Source organism: Brassica napus, chromosome C5 (genome assembly GCF_020379485.1).
Source record: "Brassica napus cultivar Da-Ae chromosome C5, Da-Ae, whole genome shotgun sequence".
In the NCBI taxonomy this organism is placed as follows: domain Eukaryota; kingdom Viridiplantae; phylum Streptophyta; class Magnoliopsida; order Brassicales; family Brassicaceae; genus Brassica; species Brassica napus.
Window position 1 is genome coordinate 29,116,030 of NC_063448.1, and position 17,843 is coordinate 29,133,872.

General features: G+C 36.3%; 3 protein-coding genes across 7 annotated transcripts; 1 reads left to right on the forward strand and 2 right to left on the reverse strand.

Moving 5' to 3' along the window:
* Window positions 1-6,374: 6,374 nt before the first annotated feature.
* On the reverse strand, window positions 6,375-11,371 carry LOC106453809. Its single transcript, XM_013896014.2, has 5 exons — window positions 11,345-11,371; window positions 9,066-9,488; window positions 8,551-8,634; window positions 8,406-8,487; window positions 6,375-8,170 (listed from the first exon to the last, which is right to left on the reverse strand). Exons 1-5 carry the CDS (start codon window positions 11,369-11,371, stop codon window positions 6,375-6,377), a joined length of 2,412 nt encoding a protein of 803 aa, XP_013751468.2.
* Window positions 11,372-11,627: 256 nt separating this feature from the next.
* LOC106451722 (zinc finger protein CONSTANS-LIKE 8) lies at window positions 11,628-13,023 on the forward strand. 5 transcript variants are annotated; one of them, XM_048758816.1, is made up of 3 exons: window positions 11,628-11,775; window positions 11,872-12,635; window positions 12,758-13,023. In XM_048758816.1, exons 2-3 carry the CDS (start codon window positions 11,877-11,879, stop codon window positions 12,941-12,943), a joined length of 945 nt encoding a protein of 314 aa, XP_048614773.1. In that variant the 5' UTR covers window positions 11,628-11,775; window positions 11,872-11,876; the 3' UTR covers window positions 12,944-13,023. The 5 variants fall into 5 exon arrangements, with proteins under 5 accessions (XP_048614773.1, XP_048614775.1, XP_013749145.1 ...); XM_048758818.1 differs by having other exon boundaries at window positions 11,872-12,612; XM_013893691.3 differs by having other exon boundaries at window positions 11,642-11,757.
* A 3,300-nt stretch (window positions 13,024-16,323) lies between these two features.
* LOC106453811 (uncharacterized mitochondrial protein AtMg00310-like) lies at window positions 16,324-17,139 on the reverse strand. Its single transcript, XM_013896015.1, has one exon. It carries the CDS (start codon window positions 17,137-17,139, stop codon window positions 16,324-16,326), a length of 816 nt encoding a protein of 271 aa, XP_013751469.1.
* Between the last annotated feature and the right edge of the window lie 704 nt (window positions 17,140-17,843).

Sequence of the window (17,843 nt, forward strand, 5' to 3'; positions counted from 1 at the left end):
CCACAGAGTATTGAGACTCCAGTTTTTACTCCAATTCAGACGCAGCAGGTACATGCTCAAAAAAATCTTGGACTTTTACATTAATTTTGGGAAGCTTTTGTACTTGTTCATTATCCCATTCCTGAATTTTTTTTTTGTTTTGCAGATGGTAACAGAGGGAACGTATGACTCTACAGAGCCTTTGACTGAAATAATTTCAGCAACCAATAAACAGGTAAGCATAAAAACTCTTTCATAGATTCAACTTAAACTTTGTTGAAGTTGATATCTGTGTTTGTTCATGATCCAAATCCTGTTTTTCTCTGATTTGCAGGTGGGAACAGAGGCAACGAATGAGAGACCTGTCTCTCCAATAGCTCCACAGAGTATTGAGACTCCATTTTTTACTCCAATTCAGACGCAACAGGTACATGCTCAAAAAAAATCTTGGACTTTTACATTAATTTTTGGAAGCTTTTGTAGTTGTTCATGATCCCATTCCTGACTTTTTTTTTGTTTTGCAGATGGTAACAGAGGGAACGTATGACTCTACAGAGCCTTTGACTGAAATCATTTCAGCAACCAATAAAGAGCCTTCGACTGAAATAATTTCAGCAATCAATAAACAGGTAAGCAGAAAAACTCTTTCATAGCTTCAACTTAAACTTTAAATCGTAGAAACTCATTCATAACTACCTCTTTTATTTTATTACAGGAGGATACACATGTTGTGCATAACACACCTTCCTCTCCAGTCTCTTCACTAATTTCATGAGTTATTGAAGAAACACATCATCTTCAGACAAGTGCATCTTCACCACTTTCTACTCTCTTTGAAAACGGGGCAGATGTTGAGATTGCAACTAGCGTTGACGCTACATGTCGAATCTGGTATCCTGGAAATGTATTTGCTATAAATCTGTGTGATGGGGTAGAGAAGGTGGCAGTAACACTGTTTGCGGACCAAAAGAGAGTTACTGTAACAGCAGACAAAATCCGCCCTAAGCCACCCGCTGATGACAGAGAAAAGAAGTTTGAGATGATGGATAATGTTGAGGCATTTTACAGTAAAGGCTGGAGCAGTGGACAAGTCAGAATGATTCTGGGTGAGAACACATTTTCTGTTTATCTGAATAGCTCGATGGAAACACTTGAATTCAAAGCTTCAGATTTGAGAATTCATAGAGAATGGCTAGATGGAGTGTGGAAGATGGCAGATGAGGTAATTTATATATCTTAGATAAGTTGAACTATAGTTCTCTATGCATATTTAGGATTGCCATCCTGATTTTGTTGTACTTGCACATACTCCATTGCATGAAGCCAATCCAGATCAGACGGCTTCCAGACAAAATGAAGCCAATCTAGATCAGACGCAGCAGGTAGATGCTCAAAAACATATTGGACTTTTCAATTAATTTTTAGAAACCCTTGTACGTGTTCATGTTCCCATTCCTGACTTCAGGATACTAAGGAGCCTATGAATGAGACCATTTCACAAAAAATTTCGGACACACAGCGCCTTACTCGAGCTCGCGCAAAAATTTTAAGAGAGCAAAATAAGGTATTACTCATTGATGTTATACCTATTTAGGATTGCCTTCCTAATTTTTCTTGTTTTACTATAAAAAAATGACTTATATCCTTGAATAAAAATCATCACAGAACGAAGAACCCAGAGTTCAAACTCACTTTGATGTCGGTGCTAATGTGGAGATTGCATCAAAAGATGATGATGAAGACATATATGTGAAATGGTATCCAGGAATTGTGTTGAAGACAGATATTCGAAATGGGGTTGGGATGTTGAAGGTCGAGTACTCAACACGGTTTTGTGACAAAGAGAAAAAGACAAAGAAACTTCAGGAAAGTGTGTCCATTCACAGTATCCGTCCTCAACCACCACCTGGAGATACAAAAGGTTTTGAACTGATGGATAAGGTGGAGGCGTACCACAATGACGGCTGGTGCAGTGGAGAAGTTCATATAATTTTAAGTAATGACATATATTCTGTCCGTTTCAACAGTTCTACTGAATTCATTAAGTTCAACCTTTCTGATCTGCGCATACTTAAAGAATGGGTAGATGGTGTTTGGAAGATGGAAAAAGAGGTAAACCAAATGCCTAAGATCCACTTAGATTGAAGTTCACTTCAATATTCTGATATATCGGTTTTGTTTCTCAGATAGAAGTACATCAGACTCAGAGTGTGAAGCCAAGACAAGACGATCATGCAAAAAGGTATGAAATATTTATACATCATATTAGTAAGGCTTTCATGAATAAAAGATAAAATGATCCTGAATTTTGGTCTTTCTAAGATACTTTGTATTTGTTTTTAATTAAAGGGGAAGCCTGTTGTTGGTATGAAGAGGAAAGCAACTGCTTATCCAGTAGATCATGCAAAAAAGGTATGAAATATTTATACATCATATTAGGAAGGCTTTCATAAATAAAAGATAAAATGATACTGAATTTTTATCTTTCTAAGATACTTTGTATTTGTTTTTAATTAAAGGGGAAGCCTGTTGTTGGTATGAAGAGGAAAGCAACTGCTCAACCAGTAGATCGTCTTGCTTTTCTTCAACGAGAAAAGAAGAGGCCAATAGTACCTAGAAACCCTCCTATGCATGTAACACCTGAGGTTATCCTTCCTATTGATCCATTTGTGACACCTGAATTTCCTCTGTTTTCAAGGCTTGGATATTGGATGCAGCTATGTGGCATACATTATGTGTAAGCAAATTCTGTCCTTGTATAAAATATTCGTAATTTATTTTGACAGAGATTTGATTGATACTTTTAACTTTTGTCAAGTACAGGCCTCTCTATATCAATGGAAACAAAATAGAGAAAAATTTCTTTGAATACCTTGACAATGCAGAAAACAATCTCAAAGAAAAGGTAATTAATTTAAAATATGTTTCATATCCTACAACTATTCTTTGTGCATATGAATAGGAAGAGATTAGGTTGAGCTATACTAGATGTTCTTGTTATTGCAATTGTGGATTTTGTCAAAAAAGAAAGTTGGTTTCGGTGGTTACATAGCGTGATGTTATTCTTGTTTATTCAATTTGTCAAAATTCCACTGTGTCTATGAAATCTTCTAACTATATTATTACTTTGGCAACACGTAGATGTTGCATTTACAATGCTAAATCAAAAGAGAATTGAGCAATCTTCTTGGTTCAGCGAGCAAGGTATCCCAAAAGCTTGCTTTGTACCATTCCAGTTCTTAGAAACGGTTGGATACTGTTATGAAAATCTCCCGAAGCCAGATAAAAAAAGAATAAACATCTTAAAGGGTTGGGTAGGCGAAGTTGTGAGAGGTTTAATACGTCCAAATAAGATGTGGATGCAAGATGTTGACATTGTCTATGGTGTCGTTCATGAAAGACTTGTGGATCACTTCATCGGGGTGGAGATACATCTGATGGAGAACACAATCACAATCTTTCATTGTGGCGTTCACAAGGTTAAAGAAAACCCTCTAATCCAAAAACTGGCAGGTAAATGTTTGTGTCTGTTGAATGTCTTCTTTCTTAGGATTTTGTTATGTTCTGATGTGTTAGGATTGTTTCTCTGTTGTTTAAGCGCTCTGTTCTTGTTTATATATGAGAAAATAGAGTTATCATTGAAATGAGTAAGCATAGGATATCATTTGTCAAAATCAGGATGGCTTTCCAGAAACGAATATGAAAACATTTTTTTGTGTTCTGACAGTGTTGATTCCTGCCATAAAGTTGGAAATGATGAATGAAGAGATAAACTTCAACGATATCGTCCCGTTTCAAGTTAAGAAGGCAGAAGGGCTCCCGAAGACAAAACTTCCTTTCAATTGTGGTCTCTTTGTTGTCAAGATGCTAGAATGCAGGTCATTAGGATTGAAGAAAATGTCCAGTATAAATGATGATACTGCGATGGATTTACGAAGCAAGCTATGTTGTGAGATGTTCGATCAGTTTATGGATAAAGATTTCCAGGAAGGTTGCAGAAGGTGATCATTCAGTTTCTGTTAGATGTTTGTGTCTGTTTAATGTCTTTTTTCATAGGATTGTGCTCTGTTCTGATGTGTTAGGATGGTTGCTCTGTTGTTTAAGCAGTCTGTTCTTGTTTCTCTATGTGAATCTATTGTTAAAAGTTTAAATTGTTGATGGCTTTCCAGAATGGCTTTACGAGAGATTAAGCTGAATATGAGTGTGAATGAATTGAAAATAGAGTTATCATTGAAATGAGTAAGCATAGGATATCATTTTGTCAAATTCAGGATGGCTTTCCAGAACCGTTTAAAAAAAAGGATTCCAATGGGAATCGAACCCATGACAAGTGTATAAGTTTCGAAAGATAGGTGGTTTAGCCGCTAGGCCGAGGAGAATCATCTGGTAGATTTTTTCACATAAACATATTTAACCGTACAAATTGTGATTAACAAAATTTGGAGAAAAAAAATAAAAATATACACATCTCCCAGGGTTTGAACCTGAAATGTTTGGGAGGAAAGGCGGAATAAGGTCTACCACTAGACCAAGTGTGTTTCAATCATTAGGTGATGCAAGTAATGAAATATATTTCTTTTATCTGTATTCAACTATAATTTAAAAAAATTATCTGATTCCGAGGGGAGTCGACCCCAGTCGAGACAAATGTTTCAAATTTGGAAAGATAGGTGGTTTAGCCGCTAGGCTTAGGTGAATCATCTGATATATGTGTCCACATAAATGAATTTAACCGCATTTTGTGTCAAATTCAGGATGGCTTTCCAGAAACGAATATGAAACCGAGATTAGCCAGATATAAGACCACTAATCCTCTACATTTTAATCAGTGTTTTTGTTTTGTTTTGACTGAAACACAACACAAAAGAAGATGATAACATGAGATTACTCATAATGTGGTTTCTTAAAATAAATCATAATGTGGTTTCTTAAAACAAATCATAATGTGGTTTCTTAAAACATAAGCTTTAAAACATAAAAAAAGAGAAGATCATAACATGAGATTACTCATCCAACAACCACTTTTCCTCAAGCTTACACCAATCAGGAACTTTGACCTTCACATCAGCAAGCATTCCATCCGCTTCCATGAGTTCTTCTTTGAGTTTTTCCAACTCAGCAGTGAAGTCAAATTTTCCTTTAGCCTTGATAATCTCTTCAAGCAACTCGATTTGGGAAGCAATGGAATTTGCTTTGCTGGCTGCCTGATGCCATTCAATTTCAGATAGCCTGTGTTCGTTGGACAAACGAAGAAGAGCCCTGTAACGTTCCACAGTTTCCGCCTTTCCTTTGTTGAAACCATCGGAAGCATCAGATCCGTAAACCTCCTTTATGGGACGCTTCATCATCTTCTTTGACCCTTCCATTGAAACTTGATGAATGAGAAAAGAATAAACACAGAAGAAATGAAAGTCAGTAAAAGAGAGATCTGATATCTTCCCTTGTATATATAGAACGAAAAGTAAACCTTCGATTACTATAAAATGGTTTAGAAAGCAACCTTTCGATTATTGAACGGTTACTGAGATAAATGATGTCTGTTTTAGAAAGGAACCGTTAAAAAAAAATCTGATTCCAAGGGGAATCGAACCCAGGTCGAGACAAGTGTATAAGTTTCGAAAGATAGGTGGTTTAGCCGCTAGGCCGAGGAGAATCATCTGGTAGATTTTTCCACATAAACATATTTAACCGTACAAATTGTGATTAGCAAAATTTGGAGAAAAAAAAAAAATATACACATCTCCCAGGATTCGAACCTGAAATGTCTGGGAGGAAAGGCGGAATAAGGTATACCACTAGACCAAGTGTGTTTCAATCGTTAGGTGAAGTAAGTAACAGAATATATTGCTTTTATCTGTATTCAACTATAATTTAAAAAAAAAATCTGATTCCAAGGGGTATCGAAACCAGGTCGGGACAAGTGTTTCAGATTTTGAAAGATAGGTGGTGTAGCCGCTAGGTTGAGGTGAATCATCTGATATATGTGTCCACATAGACGAATTTAACCGCAAACTTTATATTATAAACTTTGGAAAGAACCTCTGAGTTTCAGAATGAGATTCCAGAATAGTTGAATATTACTGTGTTTCTTTCTAGCAAAGAAATTTGAACTAAAATTGAAATGAGATCAAAAGATAAGATTGTATAGTACAAAAAATAAGGAAATTTCAAATTGTGATTTGGAGTTTTGGAGAGTAATGCATTAAAACCTAGGTTGTATATTACAAAAATTGGAAGACATCATACTTATTCAGAATAGGGTTCCAAAAAGGCAAATGTATATATCGTCTGGTCCATATCATGTAACCATCAAATAACCAACATCCATGAATGATCAATAAAAATGTAAAAAACATGGAAATGAAAAAGAATAGAGCAACGATGAATAAAGATCTTCATCCTATAGGCCTCTTGCATGTGATCTTGTTGTGTCCTCCTGTGCCACATCTGCTGCACTTGTGGGACTGAGATTTAGATCCAGGAACACCAAACTCGCCAACGGATCTCTTTCTCTTTGTAGGAGGACGTCCACTTCTCTTTTTGGTAGCTGGAGGTGGGCAAGACAGTTCGTCAATATTCGCTGGATAGGTGGACGTTGACAACTCTCCACCAGGGTGTATGCTTTCGGCATAGGCTTTAGCCCACGTTTCTGTCAAGTGAGAAGTATCGACGTAACGGTTTTCATCTCTCTTAATATACTTAGCAGCAGCAATTGCATGAATGCAGGGGATCTTGTCAATGTCGAAAACATTACAAGTGCAATGCCGTTTCTCCAAATCAACAACATACTTCATAGTTTCATCCTTCACCTCAAACTCGTTTTGATCAACTTGATACACATTCAGCACCATTGCAGCCCCAAACCTGGATACCAACTTCTGCACAATTTTTGGAGTAACCAGGTGCTTATGTTTCGCAGCCGCTTCGCGTCGCTCAAAAAACAAAGTGGTGAGTGTCAATCTGATCGTCTCAAGGAGAGAGATCAGTGGCAACTCACGAGGCAGCTTCAACATAGAATTAAGAGACTCTGCAATGTTGGTAGTCATGATATTGTACCTGTTCGCAGGCGCAAAGCATCGTGCCCACTTCCTAAAATCCGAATCTTCTAGATACTTGGCCAATTCAGGACATTTATCCTCTATGTCCTTGAAGATTAACCTGAACTCGTGACACATGTAAGCATCAGCAGCGCTTTCCACCAGAGGTAGCAGACCAGTCTTCGAATATGTAGGAGTGATGTTGCGGAGCAGATGGATCCTGCAGATTCCATGGTGAGATAAGGGATAAACATCCTCCAACGCTGAAGCAATGGAGTTAGCCCTGTCTGATACAAAAACAAGATCCGAAGCGTCCGGGATCATCTGGCTCAAACCTCTAAAGAACCATTTCCAAGAGGCGCCATTTTCTGCGTCGACCACTGCAAAGGCCAGAGGATATAGATGATAATCCCCATCTTGAGCACAAGCTGCCAATAAAGTCCCATTGAATTTTCCCTTCAGAAATGTACCATCTACTGCAATAACTTTCCTCATCAATGAGAATCCCCTTATCGATGGACCAAAAGCCACAAATGCATACTTGAACTTTCCAGCAGCATCCACTTGTTGATAAGTTAACGAACCAGGGTTTGTCTCTGTGACTTTGTACAACCACCTAGACAAATTGTAATAGCTGTCTTCAGGAGTCCCTCTAACCAAGAACTGAGCTTCTTCTTTCACTCTCCAAGCTTGTTTGTAATTGATGTGAACGCCATGCAGGATCCTGACCTGTTCAATGATCTGTTTCGGTTTGAGACCTTCCTTCTTTTCTCCATAATTGCTGCAAATCAAAGAACCCAACAACTTTGCAGATGCTTGTCTGTGGTTGGCATTCCTGTGTGTTGTATCGCATGTATGCTCATGAACATACTTTTTAACAACGAAAAAGTCTGAAAGAGGTAGCTTAGTAGCACGCATCCTCCACGTGCAATTGTCATCAACACAACTCAATAACACTCTTGACTTGTTAGAAGAGACAGTCTTGTACTCAAACTTCCACTCTAAAGCCCATTTCTTCATCCTCAACATCAACTCTCCCTTGGTCTTAAAATATCTATTCACCTTAATATCACCAGCTCCTCTCGTTGTTGGTGAAAGTCCAATATGGACAGGACTAAAATCCGGAAGAGAATTCAGAGGAACTGTAGAAACACCTTCATAAAGAAGACGCTGCAAAATCAAGATGTTCTGGAAGGATTAGTACTTGGTTAGGAAGCCTATCCTGAACAGTCTAAAAAAGAAGAAAATCATACAAACACAAACAGAAAAAAAAAAAAAAAAGGAAATTAGAGACGATGTACTTGTTTTTCTCTCTGCACAGTAGAACAAAACACTGGAATGGCATTCAATGGAACATGAACAGGAGAAGCAAATGTATCACTAGTTTGCCTGTTACAGCTTGCTGGATCAGTAAGAACCTACAAAGGTCAAGTTGTTTTGGAATGCTTAGTACTTGATTAGGAAGCCTATCCTGAACAGTCAAAAATATCATACTAACATAAACAACCCAAAAACAAAAATAGAAACGATGTACCTGTATTTCTCTCTGGACAGTAGAAACAGGCGAAGCAAATGTATCAGAAGCTTGATTGTTACAGCTAGCTGAATCAGCATTAACCTGCAAAAGTCAAGTCGTTCTGAAAGGCTTAATACGTCATTAGGAAAGGTATCTTGAATAATTTAGTTGAAAAAATCATACAAACCTTAACTCACAACCGACAGGTTCCATCAAATGATCTACTCTTCCCAATAAAGCTTCTGAGATGGCGAGTGTTTGCAACGGAGATGGGAGGGAAACCTTCAACAGTGCTTTTGATGTCAAGCGACATCCCATAACTCAAACCAATAACTTCCTCTTTAAAATCTTCAGAGACAATCTTCATCAAATCTTCAAATTGAAGATCTTTTTCTATGGAAATGAAAGATGCATTCCTGTTCAAATCGACATGAAACTCCCACTGGAATGCATCTTTTGACCTCCATTGTCCACAGACGCAAAGAACTTCCATAATGCTACAAAACAAAATAAATCAAAAAATTCTCACATACCGAAGACTGAAACGATTCCTTTGCAGCCAAAGTAAGCGAAATCTCCAATTCTAGCTGTTTTGATACAACGAAATAATCTGATTCCTTTGCAGCCAAAGTGAATCTTAGCAGCATTTCCTTTAATACCTTTACGGCGGATGGCGGCGGATTCCTTTGATTACCGCAGCAACGGATCTGAGTGACGGCGGAGATGATGACGCCGACTCGCCGAGGATGAACGACGCCGATGCTGGAGAAGTGGAGATGATGACGAAAGAAATGATCGACTCCGATCCGAGAAGCCGCAGCAACAGAGCTGAGTGACGGCGGAGATGATGACGCCGACTCGCCGAGGATGACCGACGCTGGAGAAGTGAAGATGATGACGGAAGAGATGATCTGTTCCGATCCGAGAAGCCGTCGCCTCTTGAGAGAGATGAAGATCTCCAGTTTTCAGAAAAAAATGTAAACAAAAAATAAAAGAAGGGGTATTATGATAAATGAACCTTTTAATGAAACCTAGTTTTGTGATTTTGGGTCTTGAATGCTATTTTGGAGACAGAAACTTAGATTGGTGTCATTTTGGGCATTTTCTCTACATATATTTCGATAAGAAAGTATTGTTTATTTCTTACAACAAAAAAATATCTGTGTAGGACATTGGTTTTTATAGTTTAGTTTTCATTTTTCAGTTGTTAAACAAGTAACGAGTAATATCAAGGCAAATCGTAACTTTTTTGTGATGCTTGTTACTTGCCTTCTATTTGCAAGTAGTAAAATTCAACGACTTAGTACTTGACTTGGTAACGACGAGTACTTGAAAAAATGAGGCTAGTACGGGTTAAGTAACGGGTATAAGGCAAGTAACGAGTATTCGTGCCCAGCCCTACTTCAGAGGGTGTGGGTTCAAATCCCACTCTTGACACATTTTAGTTTTTTATCCACCTTTTATTATAAACTAGTAATAATTGAGTTGACTTCTTCTGTAAACCAGGTCCCAAGCCAGAGGCTGTTGTCAAAGTTATGGTTTGTATCGCTGTTAGCAGTTTAATCAAATAGCTTATTGATGTCAATCTGCTTGGCATCAGAGAGAGTCAGAGAGCTTAAACTTTATTCTGAATTTTCATATTGGTGATTTAAGAGATGAGACATGTTTAAACATGAAGTGATAAATCTTGTTGTGACTCAGTTGTAGAACCTATTGGGGACAGACGGTTGATTTACAGATACCAATCTGTTTTGCAGTCGTGTCCTTTTCTACTTTGCAACAAGAGTTAAACCTAGTCACGGATTATCATTGATGAGGTAAAGAGATGGGACAAGTTTTGGACTGGATTGGGTATATAAGCATTTAGGTTTTGATTAATGACATAGAAAACAAAATTTTCACTATGGTTATGGCTTATACGTAGATTCTCTCAGTTCAATTTTTATTTTTTTTGTTTCTCTAGTTCAATTTTAATTTGGATATTGATGATGTTATTTGGTTTTAAAAGGTTTCTTCTTGCTCCAATGGAATAGGTGAGGTGACTGATGAGAGCTTTGAGGCTAATGGCTCTTAGAAGGTCATTAGATGAATTGTTCTTTATTTTCATAAGTCATCTTTACTAATCTCGGACTAACTTCTTCGAATTACTTAAGTTATGCCTCATTATCAAATAAAGTTCATGTTTTTTCTGTTGTACATTAGAGTCCGTGTGTTCAAAATAATGATTCTCAAAGTACCTTTTAGTAAGCAGTATCTTCTTTTTCTTACTTTGATTTATGTGGCATGATAGTTACAAGTCTTTACGTTTGCAGTTTTATCTTATTGTGTGACCTGTACTTACTACACAAAAGAGTCGATTACTTTCACAAAGAGTAATTGTAATAATTAGTCCACAAAACATCTTTTGTATTGCCTTCAATCGAAAAGCTTTAAAACAAGTCATTAGAGTTTTTCTCCGTGTTCTCTTAGTTAAGCTTTAAAACAATTCATTAAAACTTCCTCAATATCTTGTAGTACAAAAACTTTGATGATATATGTTATCATATGTTAAATGGTGATAAAGACCTGTACAGGACCACAGACAATGAGTCAGAAAACAAAAGACAAACAAACAAAAAGATAAAACTTAAAGAATTGGTAAGAACCCATAAAATACCCAAGAACATAATCCAATTCTGACCAATAAGATCGCACATATGTGGATCAACTTCGGCGTGTGAAGCCAAGTCATCAGTACAGTGTCTTTTCCCTTTGTACAACCCAACAAAAATAGGTATGGCCACACACTTCAATAATACACCAAGTCTTTTACCTCCTCAATCACACTAGCTTTAACCATAACCCCTCTATATATTAACTACTTTCAAGATTAACCTACTCAGTATAAGTATGTTAATTAAGATTCAAAAATATTAAGATGTATTAGAACAAGACCAAAGAAAGCCATGTCTCGTTTACTGACATAAGTAAGTACAAAGATGTAGTTAAGCTAAAAGTCATGTCTCCTTACTGACATAAGAAAAAACTGTCAAAAAAGAAAAATCTTTCAAAAGGAGATGTCTTTGTCTATTCCCAGCGAAAATATTATTATATAAACTTAAGAAGACTCCTTTGTCAGTGCCCATTATTCTTCATGCTTCTTAGCCTTTGTCTTCATCACTGTCCCCTTTTTCTTGCTTTTAAGATCTTTTTGTTGTTCGGTCTTGACAAGTCACACGAATATAAGTATGAAACAGCTACTGTGTGTGTTTTCACTCTATAAAGCGTAGCGTATTTTTTTGTCAAGTCTCTACTTCTGATTTGATTTCTTCTCTTAACTCTTTGTCACGTCTTGCGCAGAAATTATGATTCCAGAGCGTCAAGAAGATGTCAAGCGGCCACGAGACTGTGAACTGTGTCTCAACAAACACGCGGTTTGGTATTGTGCATCCGATGATGCTTTCTTGTGCCATGTTTGTGATGAATCAGTGCATCGTGCAAACCAAGTGGCGACAAAACACGACAGAGTTTGCCTTATAACAAATGAGATATCTAATGGCGTGCTTCAAGGAACGGCACGAAAGCCGGTTTGGCACAGCTGGTTCAGAAGAAAACCAAGAACACCTAGAGTCCGTTGCGAGAGAAAGCCACAAGGGAAGGTAGATGATGAGAGAAGAAGAGAAGGCCCTCATGTTCCCGAGATTGGAGGCGAAACCAATGAAGAAGATGAGAATCTAACTTCTCTTGTGCCAGAGTTTCAGGGATTTATAGAGATGGGATTCTTCTTGAGCAACCATGATGGTTCTGAAGAAACAATGAGACAATTCAACGTTGACCATGAAACTGATGAAATGGAAGATCTATGTTACATTGAAGAAGAAGGTAAAACCAATGGAGATAAAGCATGTCATGAACAATCTTTGACGATCTGCAAGAATGAGTACGACATTAATCCCACCCTGGTTACAACAAAGACAGAAGAAAATGCAAAGCAGAGGAACATGTTACTTAGACTTAATTACGAAAACGTTATAGCGGCATGGGATAAGCAAGAATCTCCAACAACAGCAACGTGGAACCAAAATGAGTTTAACAACACAAGTAACTTCCAGCTAGTTCCTCCAGTAAACTTTTTCTAATCTCATTTTGCTTTGTTATGAGTTATTACAAAAATGTTATCATAGTTTCAAAATATCAAATCAACCCCCAAAACTACAAAATGAAATTATAAATATTTCGATGGCAGGGGATAGAGGAGAAGAATGTAAGCAACAGAAGTGAGAGAGAAGCAAGAGTATGGAGGTACAGAGATAAACGCAAGAATCGTTTGTTTGAGAAGGAGATAAGGTACGAAGTTAGAAAGGTTAACGCAGACAAAAGGCCGAGGATGAAAGGTCGATTTGTCCGGAGATCTTTAACCAACGACTCCTAGGAATGGATTCTCAGATTCTTCTTTGTCCGAGTTCTTGTCATATAATATCAAAGTAGAATAAACAAGAATTCAGATACAAATATCTTCAAGAATTGTTTGACAAAAGAATAATTAGCAAATGATTTGACAGGAGTTAACCAATTCTAGTCACACATTATCAAACAAAGTAAAATAAACAAGTAATTATGTACTAATTTTCGAGAATTATTTGACAAGAAAGGTTTTTTTTTTTTTTTTGGAACGACGACGAGAAAGGTTTAAAAAGTAGATTTTAACTAGTAAAAGGATTTCTTGTAGGCAAAAGTAAACACATTTTCAAGGGATATATTTTCAACTCATTTTTTAGCCAAGAATGACTAATGCAATAATAAACTGATAATATCGCCGCCAAGACAGAAAAAGCCTCGAAATATACTCAGAAGTCAGAATATCATATATGTTATAAATACTAGGTGGCTCTCATGTATATATATAAGGGGGAGTTATTCGGAGATGAATTTGTGTAGAGTTTGTGAATTTTGAGAGTTGATAGATTTAAAAAAGTTACGTGGATTGTGAAAATTTATGTATATTGACTTATGAAATTTGATCATAATTTTTTTAGATTGATATAGATTTTCATGAATTTTTATTTCCTCTTTTCTATCATTTTTTGTAAAATAAATATAGAATATATTTATTTTCTAAATCATATAGTATGATTATTTATTTTTTGCTTTCAAATTAAAAAAAAAATAATACTGATACATACAAAATTGAACAATTTTCTTAAATAGCCATTTTAAAAGATTTTGTCACAAAAAGAACATTTAAAAAAAGAAAATGACCGAAAGAAGTTTCATTAAAAATATAAAAGACTATTTTACCCCTTACGGTATATATGTATAAGTAATAAAAAATAAAAAATATAAAGTTTTTTTTATATATATTTTTAAAAATTCGAACATTTTATAATTTTTATATGATTTCTATTTTATAAAAAAATATTTTTTTTTCAAATTTTATTTTTGAAATTCAAATTTAGTTTTGTGAAACTATTTTAAAAAACAAATATTTTAAAATTATTAAGATTTGTAAATGTAATTATTATTATTTATATTAAAAAATGTAATATTTTTAAAAATAATTATATATTCAAAAATGTAAAAGTATATTAATGTAATAAATTATAGTTTTGAGCATATAATTTGGATTTAAGATGCAATAGATATTTGGTAAGAATAATTATTTTGTTTTCTAATATTTTTATCACAAGGATTTTGAAAACCACATGGATACATATGATATTTTGAAAGTTAAGTCTTATGAGTAAAAATGAATAGAATTCATCTTCCAATAACACTAGATTTATGTAGAATTAGAGAATCAATAATAACTAAACTTTTTGAATAACAAGAGATTTGAATGGATTTTGTAAATTCTTAGACCAATAATAATGGATTCTACTAAGATTTTTGAAATCCAAGAACCAATAACAATGGATTCTTATATATAAATTATCATAATTTTTTAATATTTCGTTTTCAATTTTATAAGTTTTAATTCATTTTAACGTAATTTATTTGTAAAAAGTTGAAGAAGATATTTTTTATATATATATATAGACATAATTTTTATAAAGTTAAAGAAGATATTCTTTATGTGTGTGTGTGATTTTTGTTCATAGAAAATATTGGTTTGGTTATTTCGGTGTGAAATATTATTTTGCTTGTATTTCTCTCAATTAGATCATACTTGTTTCATGATTCTAAATAGGTTAAAATCAGATCAATGTTTTTCCTTGTATTTAGTTTGATTTGGTATTTTGATTTATAATATACTAGGTAATTACCCGCGCTCTTGCGCGGAGTAAGATTCATATAACAATAATTATATTTTTAATTATAAACTAAGAAGTTGAAAATATAAATTAACTTTTACGATAACTACTTTAACATAAAAATTAGTATGTGAGAAATTATAACTCTATCATAAATTTAATACGTTTTTAAAATTTACTTTTAAATGATAAATATTTTTAAATTTATGATAAGAAAAATAAACTAACTTTCCTAAACCATTTATAAATGTTTAAAAATTATTTATAAAAATTTATAAACTCAACATACTTCCTAAATGCTAAATCCTAATCAATATGTTATCTAATCTATTAATTTAGAGTCCTAATTTTTATCTACTATTTTTTTTTTGTCAACAAACGGCTATTCTATTACTCAAACATGAGGTGGTCTGGGTAACCAAACCGAAATAGAACAACCAATAAAACAAAGAGATCTATGAAAAGATCGAGCATTCCTAGCTAAAGAATCAGCAATTTCATTCTGTGTTCTTGACACGTAGGTGATCTTGAAATCCGAATAACACATGAGGATAATTTGAATGGCTTCCAGCTCCGTTGAAAAGTTTGGCCAGGCTTGGGGTTCCTTTATCATGGCTATCAGGTCCTTGCAATCTGTTCCAAAGTGTTGGCAGTTTGAATGTTGAAGTATGCTTTCCAGTGCCCATTTCAATGCTTCCAATTCCGAGTGTAGTGCTGTCTCCCGCCTCCTTAAGTTCTGTATTCCCATAAGTTGAATCTTTTCCGTGTTATCCTTCAATACCCATCCAATTCCACTGAAAAGATCTGTGGATGTCCAAGAGCCATCTACCATACACATATTATTCAAGCTTAAGGCTTGTACCACTTCAGTGTTTGGTGCCTGTGGGGGATTAGGTATAGACTCCTTAGCATTATACCAAGCCTGACATTCACTCTATGCGTACCTGACCAGTTCCAAAGGGTCCCTGTCAATCCCCCTGAATAGCTTATCATTCCTCGCCTTCCATATGTACCAGATTATCCATGGGTAAGGGTCTCTATCATCTTCTGGCCTTCTAATTGTATTTTTCCTTCAGAAAAGGTAGTCAATATTGGCGTACATACTCGATATGGGGAAAGTTTGGGGGTTTGACGGCGTAGATGATAGTTCCCATGCTTGTAACGCTGGTGGACATTCAAAGATCGCGTGGGTTACATTTTCCTCTGTCTCTCCACATCTTGGGCAGTAATTATCACACCGCAGATTGCGACATATTAAGTTCCTTGTTACTGCTACCTGTCCCGAAATTAATTGCCATATAAGATGGCAAATTTTCTGAGGTGCGTTCACTTTCCAAGCAAAGGCTTGAAGTTCAGTGATGCTAGGTTGTGTAACTTCAGTTTCCTCCTCCGCATTCAATATATTTGTAGCAACCCAATACCCAGACTTAACCGTGTATTGGCCGTTTTTAGTGTAACTCCAGCAAAAGGAATCCCTGCGATGCGTTGGGCTTATGGCCAAACTCATAATCAGCTGTATATCCTCTTGCTCAACATACTGTGCCAGTATCCTAGCGTCCCATTACTTTTGTTCCGAGTTCATAAGGCTACTTACAAGCATTTTTGGATTTACGACTCGTACCCTAGGACGGGCCGGCCTAGCTGGCGTCGAAGGAATCCACGGATCCTGCCATACATTGATTTCATATCCTGAGTGCACTTTACTCCTAATATCCAAAAGCAAAAGCTTCTTCGCTGCTGAAATACTCGTCCACACGTAGGATGGGTTATCCACCGCAGCAATTCGCAAGGGCGAACTGAGGCAGTAATATTTCCCTTTAAGGACTCTCGCTACTAATGAATCCGGATACTGAACAAGGCGCCAGAGTTGTTTCGCTAGCAGTGTTAAATTAAATTCATGGATCATGCGGAATCCCACTCCACCCTCCTCTCTAGGAGCACACATCTTTTCCCATTTAGCCCAGTGAATCCCTCTTTTTGGCGGGTTTGAACTCCACCAAAACTGTGCAATGGCACTTGCAAGGTTCTCACAAATCTCCAAAGGGAGTAAGAAGCTTGACATTACGTATGTGGGAAGAGCTAAGAGAATAGATTTGATCAGAACTTCCTTTCCTCCTTTCGATAGCCATCTACCTGTCCAACCGTTCACTCGATGTAATAGTTTTTCTTTTAGGAAAGCGAAAAGCCTGCACTTGGATCCGCTAATATCCTCTGGTATTCCCATGTACTTTCCTATTCCCGCTTCACTCTGATTCCCGAGAGTGTCTTTGATTTGTTGTCTATCATTCACCGCGATCCTCTTACCAAAGAGTAATGAGGACTTCTCAAAATTAATGCATTGGCCTGACGCTTTTCCATACTTCCTGACTACTTTCATAACTTCTTCACATTCACGGGGCTCCGCCTTACAGAAGAAAAGGCTATCATCAGCAAAGAGAATGTGTGATACCGAGGGGCTAGCGCGTGCGACGCGCATCCCCGTTATCTTCCCTTGATTCTCTGCTTGATTAAGAAGGCTAACGAGCGCTTCCGTGCATAGAATAAATATGAAAGGATACAAAGGATCTCCTTGACGTAAACCTCTCCCTGGAACAATATTTCCCCTTGGTTCTCCATTCATCAGGACTTTATACTTAACCGAGGTGATGCATCGCATAATCCAGCCAATCCAAATCTCTGAGAAACCCATCTTCCGCATAACCGCCTCGATGAAAGACCATTCCATTCTATCATATGCTTTACTCATATCTGTTTTGATGGCCATTCTCTTGACTTTCCCAGCTGGTTTAGTTCTCAGCGCATGGAACATCTCCTGAGCTATCATTATATTGTCAGTTATCTGTCTACCCGCAACAAAGGCTGACTGGGTTTCAGATATTCTTTGAGGAAGAACCTTCTTTAATCTTTGGCATAAGACCTTAGATATAATCTTATAGCTGACATTGCACAGGCTGATCGGTCTGAACTTAGACATTTCATTGGGCTTCTCCGTTTTAGGAATTAAGCAGATATTGTATCATTTAGCCCCTGAGCCATTGTTCCGTCGAAAAGAAATTGATTAACCATACGAGTTAAATCCTC

Coding starts and splice junctions, on each gene's coding strand:
- LOC106453809 (XM_013896014.2), bottom strand. CDS start 11,371: ATGGTTAAAGCTAGTGTGATTGAGGAG. Junction 8,488..8,550: donor CTGTCCAGAGAGAAATACAG/GTACATCGTTTC, acceptor TTGACTGTTCAG/GATAGGCTTCCTAATCAAGT. Junction 8,171..8,405: donor GATCCAGCAAGCTGTAACAG/GCAAACTAGTGA, acceptor TTCTTTATGAAG/GTGTTTCTACAGTTCCTCTG.
- LOC106451722 (XM_048758816.1), top strand. CDS start 11,877: ATGATTCCAGAGCGTCAAGAAGATGTCAAGCGGCCACGAGACTGTGAA. Junction 12,636..12,757: donor ACTTCCAGCTAGTTCCTCCA/GTAAACTTTTTC, acceptor TTTCGATGGCAG/GGGATAGAGGAGAAGAATGT.
- LOC106453811 (XM_013896015.1), bottom strand. CDS start 17,139: ATGAAAGTAGTCAGGAAGTATGGAAAAGCGTCAGGCCAATGCATTAAT.